At 44.1% G+C, this 15,625-nt stretch overlaps 2 protein-coding genes across 3 annotated transcripts in view; both read left to right on the top strand.

Moving 5' to 3' along the window:
- Positions 1–15,625, top strand: part of LOC115466544 (galactoside 2-alpha-L-fucosyltransferase 2-like) — a 35,886-nt gene that overhangs the window by 17,494 nt on the left and 2,767 nt on the right. The window lies entirely within an intron of this gene.
- On the top strand, positions 6,304–7,724 carry LOC115464601 (putative nuclease HARBI1). The gene is made up of 3 exons (XM_030194962.1): positions 6,304–6,489; positions 6,684–7,035; positions 7,328–7,724. The coding sequence occupies exons 1-3, from the start codon at positions 6,304–6,306 to the stop codon at positions 7,708–7,710; spliced, it is 921 nt and encodes a 306-aa protein (XP_030050822.1). The 3' UTR covers positions 7,711–7,724.

Genomic DNA, 15,625 nt, shown 5'->3' with positions numbered 1-15,625 from the left:
CACTAGTGAGAGTAATGAAGTTAATTTGGATGGGCAGAAGCCCTCTAAAATCTTAAAAACAAAGTAACATTTTAAAAATTATTCTTGCAAAGGAGATATATGGTCATGCCTAGGAACTCTAAGAAAAGCAGAAACCATATGCTAAACATATTAAAAGATCAAAGCAATTTACGATACAATAATCATAAACTACAAAACCAAAATTCGAATAAGCATACAAAAAGGAGTCATAATGAGGTCAGTAAAATCTGAACCTGGCTCTGAGTGACCGAAGTGTGAATTTAGGGAAGGAATAATGATAACCTAAACTTCCGGAAATCATTAAAAACTAACCTGTTCAAAAAGGCATACCCTACCAACCAAACATAAATGCCAATTTCTACAACACACTAATACTAAAATACGTAAAGGACATAACACAACACTTTCGTTGTACGATTCCCTAGTGTGGCTGTGCCACATGAACTTTATCTTACCACAATCATCACTTTGTATTTGTTTACACTGGAGTCTGCAAATGCCTCTCTGGTACCATGTAAGCCACACTGAGCCTACAAATAGGTGGGAAAATGTGGGATACAAATGTAACAAATAAACAGATAACATTTTAGGAGGAGTTGAAGGGAAGAAGCGGTGCATCAGAGGAAAGGGAAAAGAGCTAAGCTCTATTAGCTGTCCCAGTATGTTTGCCGATTAGATTTCAGGTCGGTTCACAGTAATCCTATCCAAACATAAGATAGGTCCTAGTCACCTTTGGGGTTTTACTGTGTTATTGTCTCCATAGGCAGAGGATTGATGTGGAGGGGAGTCCCTCATGGAATGAAGAGAGGGGGGGTCCTAAGCCCCACTTTTTGCACACCTTCAGAATGAGGCACCCCTAGCCACATACCTGTGTTGTTTAGGCTTGAATCCAGCCCCACTCAAATTACAGCACACAGAGCTATTTTTTTTCTAACACACTATACTCCCCCTCCCCCACAGATGATTTGACCCTAGAAAGATTTTTTTTTTAATTCATGTGTGGGGTCATCAGAAAAGCTGATGGGGTTTTCCAGGATCCACAAATGAAAGAGACACCAGCTATACTCATGCAGGATTCTAGGCTTCTACTAATAGAAGATCAGGAAGGCATGTGAGGTCAGTGGGTGGGTGGGTGAGAAGGAGAGGGAAGGGAAGTAAAAGGGGGTAGAAACTGAGAGTGGAGGGAGGAGAGAGAGTGTGAAACAGGGCCAATCTCTGTTCAGGCCCACCCAGTCTTTTGTAACCCTCCAATTGCAGCTGCACGGCCTTTCATTCGCAGCCGTGCCTCTAGTCCAGCAACAGATTTACATCAAACAACAATCGCCATGCAGAACAATCCCTGCAGTTGCACCTCACCGTGTCCTCGCTAATAACCAAGGCAGAGGTGTGGGACCGCGGCTCTCTGCCTGCCGCTACTGCTTCCTGTGCCAGCCCGGAAGTTTACCTCAGAAGAGGCAGGATCGGTACAGGAAACAGTAGCGGCAGGCAGAGAGCCGCAGTCCCGCGCCTCTGCCTTGATTGTTTATTAGCATGGAACCTGCGAGCAAGGCCGCTGAGAGGGGCAAGATTCCCCGGGTGCGGCCTACAAGAGGGGCCCGGTGGTGGCACTGCAATACTGTGCTGCTGCATCACATCGGTCAGTCGGCCGTGCCAGCAGTGGTGTTGTTCAGCAAGGCTTCAATCGAGTTCCCGGCCTAAAGTCACACACGCGGATTTGCTAGCAAAGGTGAGCCTTGTACTTATAATCAAGTCTTCTGACTTATGATCTTTTATTGTAATAGGTCATATCTCTTCCTTCTAGCGTCTATGGGTGACAGATGGTTGGTCAATTCATCCTGGTCAGCGTATGGTTTCTATATGTGAAGCATAGGAAAGCAAGACGTGGGGCGGGAAGGGTTTCATTCATTCCAGTGTAGGGTTAACATAGGAGTGCTGACAGGACACTTATGTATTTTTGTAGAACTTCAATGTACAGTGGATCAGATTGCACGGAGGACTTCACGCACTTAACCAGGCAATATCTCCTTCTGTCTCCATCTATCAATACCTGGTGATGTCTGAGAACCACCATTAATTGACATCCTTGCCTTTTCTTCCCCTAACTTCTTTGCAGGTTTCATAAAGTACCTGGCAGTGAAGGGATTTTGTATTGATATTATTGAGGTGCTATCAGAATTTGAATACATTTTTCCTATGTAATTATATTGCAGGATCCTGCCATGTGTGTTGAGAGATTTGCCTTTGTAGTAGACTTATGTCTGGTCAATTTTAAGATATGGGATAATGTAATTATATTTAAAAATATCAATTTTTCCATTAAGTATGTATGTGGTTGTGTTGATGCAGGGCAGCTGTTTGGCAGACTGCTTAGAAATCCAACTTTAAGTGCATTCTAAGGCATTATTTTGTAGTATCACACTACTCATATCTATATACACAATGCCCACCCTTATTAGCTTTGGACCCACCCAAAATCTCAGGTCTGGCTATGCCACTGCCGCAAGGGCCACGCGGTAGCTGGGCGGTAACTGAAAACTGACAAGCATTGGGTGAACAAAAAGGGCCCCTTAGAGAGGATCACTGCTTGAACCAGAATCGAAAAACGTTTCATCTCAAAGCAAGGACAAATTCTTGTTAAACCATACAACTTATAAAAAGTAGATTTTAAAACTGCATCAGCATGAGGCTTTAATGATAATGAAGTATCTACATGTAAAGCTAATATCTTTGACGCTCTATCAACCTTTAGTCTGGAGCCATCGGGGAGTGTTAAATCTGAAGGTATTTTCTTGCCCACTCGATCTAACCAGGGCAACTTGGTTTTATCCTTATTAAGTTTAAAACCATGTGAAGAACATAACATTTCTAACTTCCTAATGCAAGAGAAAATTGGCGATAAGGTCAACCATGCTAAGTCATGAACAGGTATCAACAGGAGCGTATTGTCAACAAATGAAAAGAATTTAGCCCCCCAAACAGGAAAATGACCACAAAAAGATTTCATATAGATGAACACGATCCCTGGGGTACTCCACAAGGTAGAAATGGGATCAGCCATTTTAACTCGATAATATCAACATAAAAGAAGTTCTCCAATCCAAGACGACGCTTTACCAGAGATTCCCAATGAACTCAATTTATACAACAAGATGTCATAATTGAGTGTATCAGGCAGCAGTCAAGTTAAATTTTTTTCCAGCGATAGTGAGAGGAGTTCGTACACGCTACTCTGTTAACTACAAGGAGCTCAAATCTGCCATAACATCTGTGCTGGTTTTTTTCAACGTGGACACTATCAACAGTTGGCTGACGTTCTACATACTTGTTTGCCAGTTAAATCCACAGGATAGCCCCTGAGGCAGCCCTTTTTGGGCGAAACATGGCCAGTGTAGGGCGATATGAGGAGATTGCTATTTGCATGAATAAAAGTTCATATATACTTTACTGATCTGCTTTTATCTCTTCGATCCCTGGGGTACTCCACAAGGTGGAAATGGGATCAGCCATTTTAACTTGATAATATCAACATAAAAGAAGTTCTCCAATCCAAGACGACACTTTACCAGAGATTCCCAATGAACTCAATTTATTTATTTATTTATTGCATTTGTATCCCACCTTTTCCTACCTATTTGTAGGCTCAAAGTGGCTTACAGAGTGTGATTATGACATAATCATTTCGTGTTAACAGGTACATTTCTTATAGTTTGAATGTTGATAAGAGAAGATATACTACAAGATGTCATAACTGAGTGTATCAAAGGCAGCAGCCAAGTTAAATTGTAACAAAATAGCTCATTTACCATTATATCTCAAACACAATAGCCAATAGGATGGATTCTGTTGAGTGGAAAGGTCTAAAACCAAACTGCAACGTATGTAGACAATCAGTGGCCTTCTTTATAACAGGAGTGAAACGAATACCACCCATAGGAGATGGAAAGGGGCCTTCATTGACAAAATAATTCTGAATTTCGGCAAGCCGTTCAACTATTTGAGAAGGATGGATCTGTCATTATGCCGGACAACTATCCAAAATACAAGACAACGTCCACAATCTTTTCAGTAAGATTGTAATCTTACTAACAGTGAAAAGTGGGAATGAGGCCCGAGGTGGTTAGCTTAGCGGGGTTTAAAAAGGGTCTGGACGGCTTCCTAAAGGAAAAGTCCATAGATCATTATTAAATTGACTTGGGGAAAATCCGCTATTTCTGGGATAAGTAGCATAAAATGTATTGAGCTTTTTTGGGATCTTGCCAGGTATTTGTGACCTGCATTGGCCACTGTTGGAAACAGGATGCTGGGCTTGATGGCAATACTTATGTACTTATGTCCATCCGCTGAGCAAGTCTCAGCAATGCATCCTACAGAACAGTAGGCCAAACTACCATCGTCATTAGCGTCCAGCGGCTGCTAGCACAGCTTAGTAATCAGGGAGGCTAATTTGGGAAGAATAGCTGAACTAATTGAAAAATACTGAGCTGGTGCATTATTTCGTTAAAGGTTCAATTGTCAATGAAGAAAAAATCCTGTTCTTTTCATCTAGATGGTTAGCCTTGATTTGTAAAGAATAAAATCATATAACCTTCACAATGACTTGACTCATAAACTACACCTAAATCAACCAATACTGATTTCCTTTTTTAATTTGATTACCTCAATCACAATATCATTATTGATCATTGTATCTCATCCTGATCTCACTCATATGTTATGTATTAGGTATTTACTTACCCTCATCTCACTTTATGTTATGTGTTATTTATTGACTTACCTTAATTTACCTATTATTCTTCGCATCTTACATGTAACAATATACTGAGCTTCTTAATCTGTTAATGATAATTGATATTACGACAAATTGTAAGCCACATTGAGGCTGCAAATGGGTGGGAAAATGTGGGATACAAATACGGCAAAATAAATAAATAAATAAATAAACCTCTTGAATGGCTATTTTATACTGTTTGAAAGCCACTCTCCTTTATGACAAGTGTGAAACCAGCGGCTCTGTGTTCGAAAAGTGTATATATATATGACGTGTGGCGTGCGGGAGGAAGAACACAGACAAACGAATCAGCTTCTAATTTCACGATCCAGGTATTCGCGCATTGGCTGTGGATGTGCGCATATATATGACGTAAATTTTGTGGGTCCTCAAGAAGCCCCGCTCATCGCGGTTGTGCATGTTGTCATATCCCCCTTCTCACTCAGGGTGACCTGGTTCTCAATATGCAGATCATATGCAAATTAGTGTGCTACCCCTTCTCGCTCAGGGTGACCTGGTTCCCACTAAGCAAATTAAACAGGTCTTACCAACTGCATATTTCTCAGGCAACTCTTTATTCCAGCCCTTGGGCATACTTCTTCTAGCTTAATACTTTAGGCTTTCATAGATCTTCACACTGAGCCTCCCCACACAGATACATGGGCTCAGTACTACACCAATACTTTGGGGACTCTCAACCCCAGGCTTTGCAGCCTGCTTCTCTCAGTACTTTGGACACACAGTTCTTTCTTCTTTGGACACACAGTCCTGGACACACAGTCCCCTCTTTGAACACACAGTTCTGGACACATAGTCCTTTCTTCTTTGGACACACAGCCCCCTCTTTGAACACACAGTTCTGGACACACAGTCCTTTCTTCTTTGGACACACAGTCCTTTCACTGAACACACAGTTCCTGTAAGTACTGAGGACACACAGTCAAACACTAATGCTTTAGGGACTTCTTACCCCAGGATTTTCAGCCTGCTGATCTCCTTTGGACACACCGTCCACCACAAGTCCATAGGGTTAGCCAGTCTCTTTCAGGGGATCTCTCTTCTTCTGCTGCCAGCTCACTTCTCTTCCTTTCACAACTCAGGTGGGGTATAAAGTAGTTAATTAGCTACACAGGACCCAGCCCATAACCTCCTACACCTGTGGACATCCCCGAGCTCTCACCGGTCCTAGCGACCTCCACCTATTCTCCTACTAGCGCCCTCTAGTGGCCTAGCCCGGATAGGACAGCCTCATACTTATCACAATGTATATATGATGTGCATATTGTGCGTCCTTAACAAGCACCGCTCATCACGTTTGTCTTGCACGTGTATTGCTACAACAAGGAAAGGGCTGGTGGATTTCTCATGGCACAGTTGGTCTTTTTTGCTGGCAGCCAACATGCTGCCAGGCAGGAACAGGAGGCTAGGCGACCCATTCATGAAGAGCCTGCCCACGTTCACCCTCGCCGCCTCCCCCGCCCACATGTGTTTCGTCCACGGGTGGTTTGGATGACATGTCTGACAGGAAAATTGTAGATGACTACCGCTTATCCAGAACTGCTATATATGAGCTGTACCATGAAATACGAGATGATATTGACCCAACCACTGCAAGATCTCATGCAGTACCTGGCCTGGTACAGCTGCTGATTGTTCTGCAGTTCTTTGCCACAGGGACATTCCAGCAGGTTTTGGGGGGGGTAACAGCGGCGTGGACCAGTCAACTGTTTCAAGACATTTAACCCAGGTACTACTCTGAATTTTGCAAGCCCCTCTCCCCATCTCTGCGCTCCTCCACGTCTCCGCCCTCCTCCACCTTTGTTACACCCCCTTCTCATATCTGTACTGTATAAAAAGTGCATGACCAAATACACCCCTTTGCTCTATGTTTCAGGTTCTGCACGCACTAAAAACATGTGATCACAAGCACATTTCATTTCCTACAGGGGAAGAGGAGCAGAGGAGGATAAAGCGGGACTTCCACAAGATTGCTCGCATGCCCAATGTCCTGGGGGCTATTGACTGCACACATGTTGCCTTCACCCCGCCTGTAGATCAAGAAATGCAGTTCCGTAACCGCAAAATGGGGTACTCGCTGAATGTGCAAGCGGTGTGCGATGCAAACCTTAGGATCCTGGATGTTGTGTCACGTTATCCAGGGAGCTACCATAACTCTTACATCTTGTTTAACAGTGCGCTGGGAAAGAAGTTTGCAGAAGGGCAATTTCGGAAAGGGTGGCTTCTTGGTGAGTATTTTCCAGTTTTCAAACAGGTGTGGCAGTGGTTTGGGAGGATATGCATATGACACCCGTTTCAAAAGTGGCAATAGCTAGCATCCCCTCCCCTTACTTACTAGTGCCATGGTGGGAAGGCGGAAGAGGTCACAAGACCACCAGGGCACTAGTAAGTAAGGGGAGGGGTGGCTCGTAATATGGCATAGGCCGCCTGGTTGCCTGGAGATGCCCTCAAAAACAGGACATGTCCGTGTAAATCCAGACATATGGTGACTGATAACAATGTATTGTTGTGTTCCTGCAGGGGATGCCGGATATGGATCTAAAACATGGCTACTGACCCCGCTCGCAACGCCCCGGTCGGAGGCAGAGAAGCGCTACAATGAGTCACACATCTCGACTAGATGTACTATTGAACGTACTTTTGGGGTGCTAAAGAGCAGGTTTCGCTGCTTGCACATTTCTGGTGGATCCCTGCAATATTCCCCTGACAAGGTGGCGGATATAGTGACTGTATGCTGCATGCTTCATAACAACGCACTGAAGCATCACCTTGCGATCGAGATTGTAGTCCCTCCAGAAGTCAACATAACCCCCTTGGACAGAGGATCGGATGTAACCAGGGGAAATGCAGTGAGCTGCCAGCTGATCCAGGAGTACTTTTCCAGAGGCCCTGAGCCTGTGTAGCCACCTGCCACTTATATGAGTTACCAGTAGAAGGCATATATGAACAGCTGTCAAGTTACCCATTCCAGGAGGGAGACATTTTGGCCAATCCAGGATTTCTGCTAATCTCATCCTTGTGCATTATAGGACCTGCAGCAATGATTTCAAAACAGACTGAAATTCTCCCTCCTGCAATGGGTACCTGTATATGCATAGCTTTAAGTAAACTGATAGCTTTATGTAAAGCTGGTATGTAATTCATCATACAACACAAGCTAATACCATCTGTATGTGTACAGCCAAGATTGGTCATTTTCAAAATGTCTAATCACAGCAGGAATATTTGGAATCACACTCCAATAGTTAGCCATCTGAGCGTAATATTATGATCACTCTTTCTTTCCTTTGTTTATTTTACCCTCTGTCCTTCGTTTTCACATCCAAGTTATTACCTATTTTTACACAACTTCCATTTTTGTATATCTGCAATTTGAACGAATTCATTGGTATCACCTTGGAGTCTGCTATCATATAGTTCATGTTGTGGAATGACGAAATGTTCACGTGTTTATATAAAACAAAACATATAACTTTATTAAATAAATAACGTTAACAATAACTTGAAATAATGCTTCGAATAAGGTGAATAAATTATTTACGCATTAAATAAAGATCTAACAATAACTTAAATGCATAAATAAGCAGACAAACAGTGCGTTCCGAGGTGTCCCACTTGCAGCATCACGCATGATCTTTCTGTTTCACTGCACCTTTAAAACGGGTAAAAAATACCTGTTGTGAATGCGCATGTATAGCTGAATGTTGCAGGGGGGTGGGGGGTGGGAACAGCGACAGGTGGTAAGTGGGGCTCCGAGGAAACAACAGAAACAATACTTGTGATATTGAACATGTACTTGTTTACAAAGATGAGAGCAAACCCATAAAATAGTAGGAAAAGAAGGGTACACAGTGGCGTTCCTAGCCTCGACGACACCCGGGCGGATCGCCGATGTGCCCCTCCCCCCCCCGGCGAAATGACACCCCCCCCTGGTGCCAGGGGGGGTGCCGCGGCGCGTGGCTGTCGGCTGCGAGTTCGAATAGCTACGCTAAATTCTCTCATTCACTGCAGCTCCCTCCCTCTGCCCCGGAACAGGTTACTTCCTGTTCCAGGGCAGAGGGAGGGAGCTGCAGCAAACGAGAGAATTTAGCGTAGCGATTCGAACTCACAGCCGACAGGCGCGCGCCGCGGCACCCCCCAGCGGCGTGCACCCAGGGTGGACCGCCCCCACCGCCCCCCCTTGGTACGCCACTGAGGGTACAAAACAAATGCATCCCTTAACATTTTTTTATTGTATATCTGTCAATGAAACTTACTATTGAGACAGAGGCTGCCACACGGGGGGTGGGGGGGGGGAGTACAGGAGGGTGTTCTGGTGTCCTGTGGTCCTGCCTGTGATTAAAAAAAAAGGAAAGTTTGAGATTGACATAACCATGCATTAAAGAATATGAACTATCAAGACAGGTGCACGGGACACAATCACGCGAGATACTTATGCGGAAAAGAAGGCCCAGGAGACCATGGGAAACTGATGGGTTTGCCTTGTAGAGGCTGCAAGAAAAAAAACATTCGAGGATAGTGAGGAGAATGCACAGTATGCCGCTGACTAAAGAAAAAACAGGTATTAACAGAAGAAGCAACAGAGATTACTACGTAATTTGAAGAGGAGGAGTCCAGGAATAAACACCATGACTCATGGGAGACAAGGAAGGGACAGTGGCAGGTACACTTGTCGTCCAGGCTGTAATGATGTAGGGGAAAAAAGAACACACACATTAGACGAACACATGCTAACAGAGGGGATATAGAATATGTGACTGTGTAAAAGAAATATGTAGGGAATACATAAGGAGAATATACCATTTGCAGTGCGGGAACTGATGGCGGAGTCATCCCGCAATAGCTCACACCGCATCCCCCTGATCTCCTGATGGAGATCCAGAAACATCTGCTGTTGCTGCTGGGAATATGTTTGCATTATATTGCACAGGTCGCTCAAATGGGCGTTGGTCCGCTCCAATTGGGCGTGGCTCTCCACATTCTGCACCTGTGCACATATGGCATCTGTGGAATGCCGGACATGCTGAACACGCTCTGCCACTTTTTCAAGCTGAGTATTTATCCCCTCATTCCACTTGCCCTGCATCTCCCACAACTGACGACGATACTCCCAATCCTCCACTGGGGGTGTACGAGCACGGTCCACGGGCAACGGCGTAGCAGAAGATAGGGGGGTGACATGGCCATTAAGGGGGGGTTGTGACATGTACGAGGTCAAGTGTCAAAGTTTCCTCATCCTCCCCATCCTCTCCTCCCTGTGTAGGCATCATCAACCATACACCTACCAAATAGAAAGGCAAGTACTTAAACACAGAAACACAAAGATACACACAAACAACGCCGATGTCCTATCCTTCTGCAACACACAATAACACGTTTGTACTCACGTGCTTCTTCTTCCTCATGTTGTGTGGCACATGGTGTTGCAGGCCCTGCTGACCATGTAGAACAGCCCGGAACCGGATGTTGTGTGGCACATGGTGTTGCTGAGGGGAGATATGATAGAGGTCTATAAATAATGTGGAGGTGACTGTGTAGATTAAAAGCGTCTGTTGACGCTTAAAAAAAACCAATGCGAAGAAGCAGTCCAAAAAAGGTTTGGACACAACTAGCACCTGAGATACTATACTTATGTGGAACAGCATCACTGGTAATCTAGGAAGGGGCAGAGGTGAGCTGGCTTGTACTTTGAAGAGCATCGCTGGTAGTACAGGAAGGGGCAGAGGAGGGCTGGCTTGTACTTTGAAGAGCATCGCTGGTAGTACAGGAAGGGGCAGAGGTGAACTGGCTTGTACTTGGAAGAGCATCGCTGGTAGTACAGGAAGGGGCAGAGGAGGGCTGGCTTGTACTTTGAAGAGCATCGCTGGTAGTACAGGAAGGGGCAGAGGTGAACTGGCTTGTACTTGGAAGAGCATCGCTGGTAGTACAGGAAGGGGTAGAGGTGAACTGGCCTGTACTTTGAAGAGCATCGCTGGTAGTACAGGAAGGGGCAGAGGAGGGCTGGCTTGTACTTGGAAGAGCATCGCTGGTAGTACAGGAAGGGGCAGAGGAGGGCTGGCTTGTACTTTGAAGAGCATCGCTGGTAGTACAGGAAGGGGCAGAGGAGGGCTGGCTTGTACTTGGAAGAGCATCGCTGGTAGTACAGGAAGGGGCAGAGGTGAACTGGCTTGTACTTGGAAGAGCGTCGCTGGTAGTACAGGAAGGGGCAGAGGAGGGCTGGCTTGTCGTCCAGGCTGTAATAATGTAAGGGTAAAAAAGAACACACGCATGGATGCTGGGCTCGATGGACCTTGGTCTTTCCCAGTATGGCAATACTTCTGTACTTATGTCCCTTCCAGCACCCCCACAGCACATCACAGTACTCACCACCTTCTCTGTCCTAGACTGCCCAACTTGACATTTCGTCCTTTAGATTGTAAGCTCCTTTGAGCAGGGACTGTCCATCTTTGTTAAACTGTACAGCGCTGCATAACCCTAGTAGCGCTCTAGAAATGTTAAGTAGTAGTTGTGGGAGCTGACAATCTGGAATCTTCCAGATGTTCACCTAGAAACGTAAACAGAAACAACATTGACCCAAAACCGTCCACAACCAAACTTCTTACCAACACCCACCCCTTTGTCTGCAAAACGCTAAAGAAACTCACCTTCCATACCACCAATGGCATCCTCCGACGTGTCGGCACCACCACTAAGTCCGACCACCTGCTCACGACCAAGGGTGGTCAACACAGCCTCCTCCAGGGGAGTCAGCTCCACGGTACATTGAGGGCCACCCCCTGTACCCTTTCCATGTTTCCACTTCTTCCATGCCTTGTCTTTGACCATACCCCTGAAGTCGTGCCAACGATACTTGCACTGCTCCATAGTGCGCATCCGCACACCAACAGCATTGACCTCATCCGCAATCTTCCTCCATATCTTGTTCTTTTGTCCAAGCGAAAGCCTGGACTTTTTTAAAAGCCATCCAAATTCATCGCATACACCATGCACCAACACTTGTAGTTCGTCCTCCGTAAATTTGGGCGCATGCTTCTGCTTACCATTGTGATCAGGGCCCTCACTGCCAACCACTGTTTCCTCATCCTCCTCACGCCATGGCACATTATTCTCCATTGCTTCCATAGAAAAAAAATAGAGGAGATGTTATCATATTGAAAATGCACACTGCCATCACCCCACCATAAGCTGATCTCTACGCTGTAAACGGCACTTATAACAATGAAAACTGGACAGGAGAAAGGAAAAACAACGTGGCACACACCACACACCTTTAAAACAAATAAAATGGAGAAGTCAACAACATGCCAGCAAAATGCCAGCAAAATCACATTTTACGCCATTCATAAGCTCATGGGAACGTCTTACTTACCAATGAACAGTTTTTGGAAAACAGAAAGGAAAAAACAATGTGGCAAGTTAACAACAGGACAATGCAAGCAAAATCACATTTTACACCATTCATAAGCTCATGGGAACGTCTTGCTTACCAATGAACAGTTTTTGGAAAACAGAAAGGAAGAAACAATGTGGCACACAGCACATACCTTAAAAAAAACACAAAATAAAGAAGTTAACAACAGGAAAATGCCAATTAAATCACATTTTACAACAAGGAAACGTCTTTCTTACCGATGAAAAACTGGTAGCTGGAAAAACAACGGAAAATCAAGCTGCAGGCAGTACTCGCCAGTAACCAAAGTGATCGAAAAAACAAACAATGATGACGTGTATTTTACATGCCGTGGACGCACGCCTAGCACATGCGTGCATTAGCCACAATACCGTGTGCTTTCCGAATGAATCTGTGCGCATGCGTTTCGTACTCCACTGGCGGGGATTGCACCAGATTAACGAAACTTTCATGCATCTGACTTTTGAATACCGCACCGAACATTTCAGAGTTGTTTTTTAAGAGCATCCTTCGTTTTTTCAAATTCGGTAAGTTTTCTACGTGACTTTTACATTTTCGATTGTTTTACGTTTTGTTAATACATCTGCCCCTCAGAGTCTTCCTCTTGTTTAAGGTTTTCTTCTGTTTTGATGGACTATTGTAATGGGTTTGATTTTTCTGTTTTTCTTGTAGATTTTTTTAAATGGCTGTTTTATTCTAATCTGCTCCGGATAAGGGCAGACTAGAAGGAAATAATAAATCTAATCTAATCTAATCTAAATTAATTGCTGTTTCTGGGCTTGGCAAACGGAGCCAGGCATAAGTTGTTTTTGGAAGGGCAAAAGAAACTTGTTATGTAAGAAAATGGGCTGTAAATGTTTTTGTGTAAGCAATTAACTAAGAATGGCATCACCAGCAGAGCTGAAGCAGGGAGAACTGAATTTGAATCAAGACACCTAGTATGTGGAATGAAGGGACTGAGTTTAGTGAATCAGGTTCCAACTTCGACCGATGTTAAAGTCTCGCCAACAGATAACTAACTCTTCAGCCTGTATTTCTGCAAATCCTTTGCCTGGCTTTGTTCTAAGAAAAACAGAAATTAGAGAGAGTTAAACCAAGCCATGGCACAGTCTGTTCTGGTAACCAAAAGCCTCAGATTAGGAAATGCATAATGATGATAATATTATATCAGGAGATGAAGGGACAGCGTCTGCCTCAGAAACACTTCATCAAAGGTGAAATCTGTAATGCTAATAACTTCCTAGGCATGTTTGCTGCCTAGATTTCAGGTTGGTTTAAATGAATCCTTTCCAAACAAAGAACAGACTGCGGTAACTTTTTTTTTTTTTTACTATAAGGTACACACTGTTATTATTTCAAGCCCTTTTGCTGTTGATTCAAAGGGAATAAGATCAGAGAAGGTAGTCGGAGGAAAGGATGCGAATGGGAGCGAATTTTGGTTTTCCAGGAACAAAGTGGCAGGAGCACAAAAACAACAACACAATAGGGCAGACAATTTGCAAGATCTAATGTGGTAAAAGGAAAGAAAGGGATCTGAAGAAAATCTTCTATTGTAATTAATAAAATCCTTTTAAATATATTTTTAAAGAACAGATCCCCTACACAGGCTGTGGTTTGCCCTTTGCAGGGCTGCGTCAGGGGCAAAAAGACTGTCAATACACATAAGTACATAAGTACATAAGTAGTGCCATACTGGGAAAGACCAAAGGTCCATCTAGCCCAGCATCCTGTCACCGACAGTGGCCAATCCAGGTCAAGGGCACCTGGCACGCTCCCCAAACGTAAAAACATTCCAGACAAGTTATACCTAAAAATGCGGAATTTTTCCAAGTCCATTTAATAGCGGTCTATGGACTTGTCCTTTAGGAATCTATCTAACCCCTTTTTAAACTCCGTCAAGCTAACCGCCCGTACCACGTTCTCCGGCAACGAATTCCAGAGTCTAATTACACGTTGGGTGAAGAAAAATTTTCTCCGATTCGTTTTAAATTTACCACACTGTAGCTTCAACTCATGCCCTCTAGTCCTAGTATTTTTGGATAGCGTGAACAGTCGCTTCACATCCACCCGATCCATTCCACTCATTATTTTATACACTTCTATCATATCTCCCCTCAGCCGTCTCTTCTCCAAGCTGAAAAGCCCTAGCCTTCTCAGCCTCTCTTCATAGGAAAGTCGTCCCATCCCCACTATCATTTTCGTCGCCCTTCGCTGTACCTTTTCCAATTCTACTATATCTTTTTTGAGATACGGAGACCAGTACTGAACACAATACTCCAGGTGCGGTCGCACCATGGAGCGATACAACGGCATTATAACATCCGCACACCTGGACTCCATACCCTTCCTAATAACACCCAACATTCTATTCGCTTTCCTAGCCGCAGCAGCACACTGAGCAGAAGGTTTCAGCGTATCATCGACGACGACACCCAGATCCCTTTCTTGATCCGTAACTCCTAACGCGGAACCTTGCAAGACGTAGCTATAATTCGGGTTCCTCTTACCCACATGCATCACTTTGCACTTGTCAACATTGAACTTCATCTGCCACTTGCACGCCCATTCTCCCAGTCTCGCAAGGTCCTCCTGTAATCGTTCACATTCCTCCTGCGACTTGACGACCCTGAATAATTTTGTGTCATCGGCGAATTTAATTACCTCACTAGTTATTCCCATCTCTAGGTCATTTATAAATACATTAAAAAGCAACGGACCCAGCACAGACCCCTGCGGGACCCCACTAACTACCCTCCTCCACTGAGAATACTGGCCACGCAATCCTACTCTCTGCTTCCTATCTTTCAACCAGTTCTTAATCCATAATACATCAAATCATAAAAAACAAGTACAATAAGAGTAAATACATAAAACCACAAACATATAATAAAACCATACAATTAAAGGAACAGCAATACTAAATGTAAAAACAGTAATAAAGGACATAAATACTGCATTAATTACGGGCAGTAGAATAGATAAATAAAGGGCCATCAAGTCCAGCATCCTGTTTCCAACAGTGGCCAATCCAGGTCACAAATACCTGGGAAGATCCCAAAAAAGTACAAAACATTTTATACTGCCTATCCCAGAAATAGTGGATTTGCTCCAAGTCCAATTTAATAATGGTCTGTGGATTTTTCCTTTAGGAAGCCATCCAAACCTTTTTTAAACTCAGCTAAGCTAACCGCCTTTACCTCATTCTCTGGTAACGAATTCCAGAGTTTAATTACACGTTGCTAAAATTAGTGAGCACTAGAGTCGCTCCTATGTTCTAGCACGTACTGAAAACGCTAGCGTGCCCTTAGCACTGCTTAGTAAACAGGGCCCAAAGTGATTCCATCATGCCACAGATGTATCATATTATGTACCTAAGCCAGCATAAAAGTTCAACTTAACCCTGGTCT

This window comes from Microcaecilia unicolor, chromosome 3, assembly GCF_901765095.1.
Source record: "Microcaecilia unicolor chromosome 3, aMicUni1.1, whole genome shotgun sequence".
Lineage (NCBI taxonomy): Eukaryota > Metazoa > Chordata > Amphibia > Gymnophiona > Siphonopidae > Microcaecilia > Microcaecilia unicolor.
This window is presented reverse-complemented; position numbering and strand designations above follow the sequence as displayed.

Bases quoted from the DNA above. Each gene is read 5' to 3' on its own strand.
- LOC115464601 (XM_030194962.1), top strand. From the start codon at position 6,304: ATGTCTGACAGGAAAATTGTAGATGACTACCGCTTATCCAGAACTGCT. The intron at 6,490-6,683 runs GTAACAGCGGCG...TCTATGTTTCAG, and splicing joins TCCAGCAGGTTTTGGGGGGG to GTTCTGCACGCACTAAAAAC. The intron at 7,036-7,327 runs GTGAGTATTTTC...GTGTTCCTGCAG, and splicing joins TCGGAAAGGGTGGCTTCTTG to GGGATGCCGGATATGGATCT.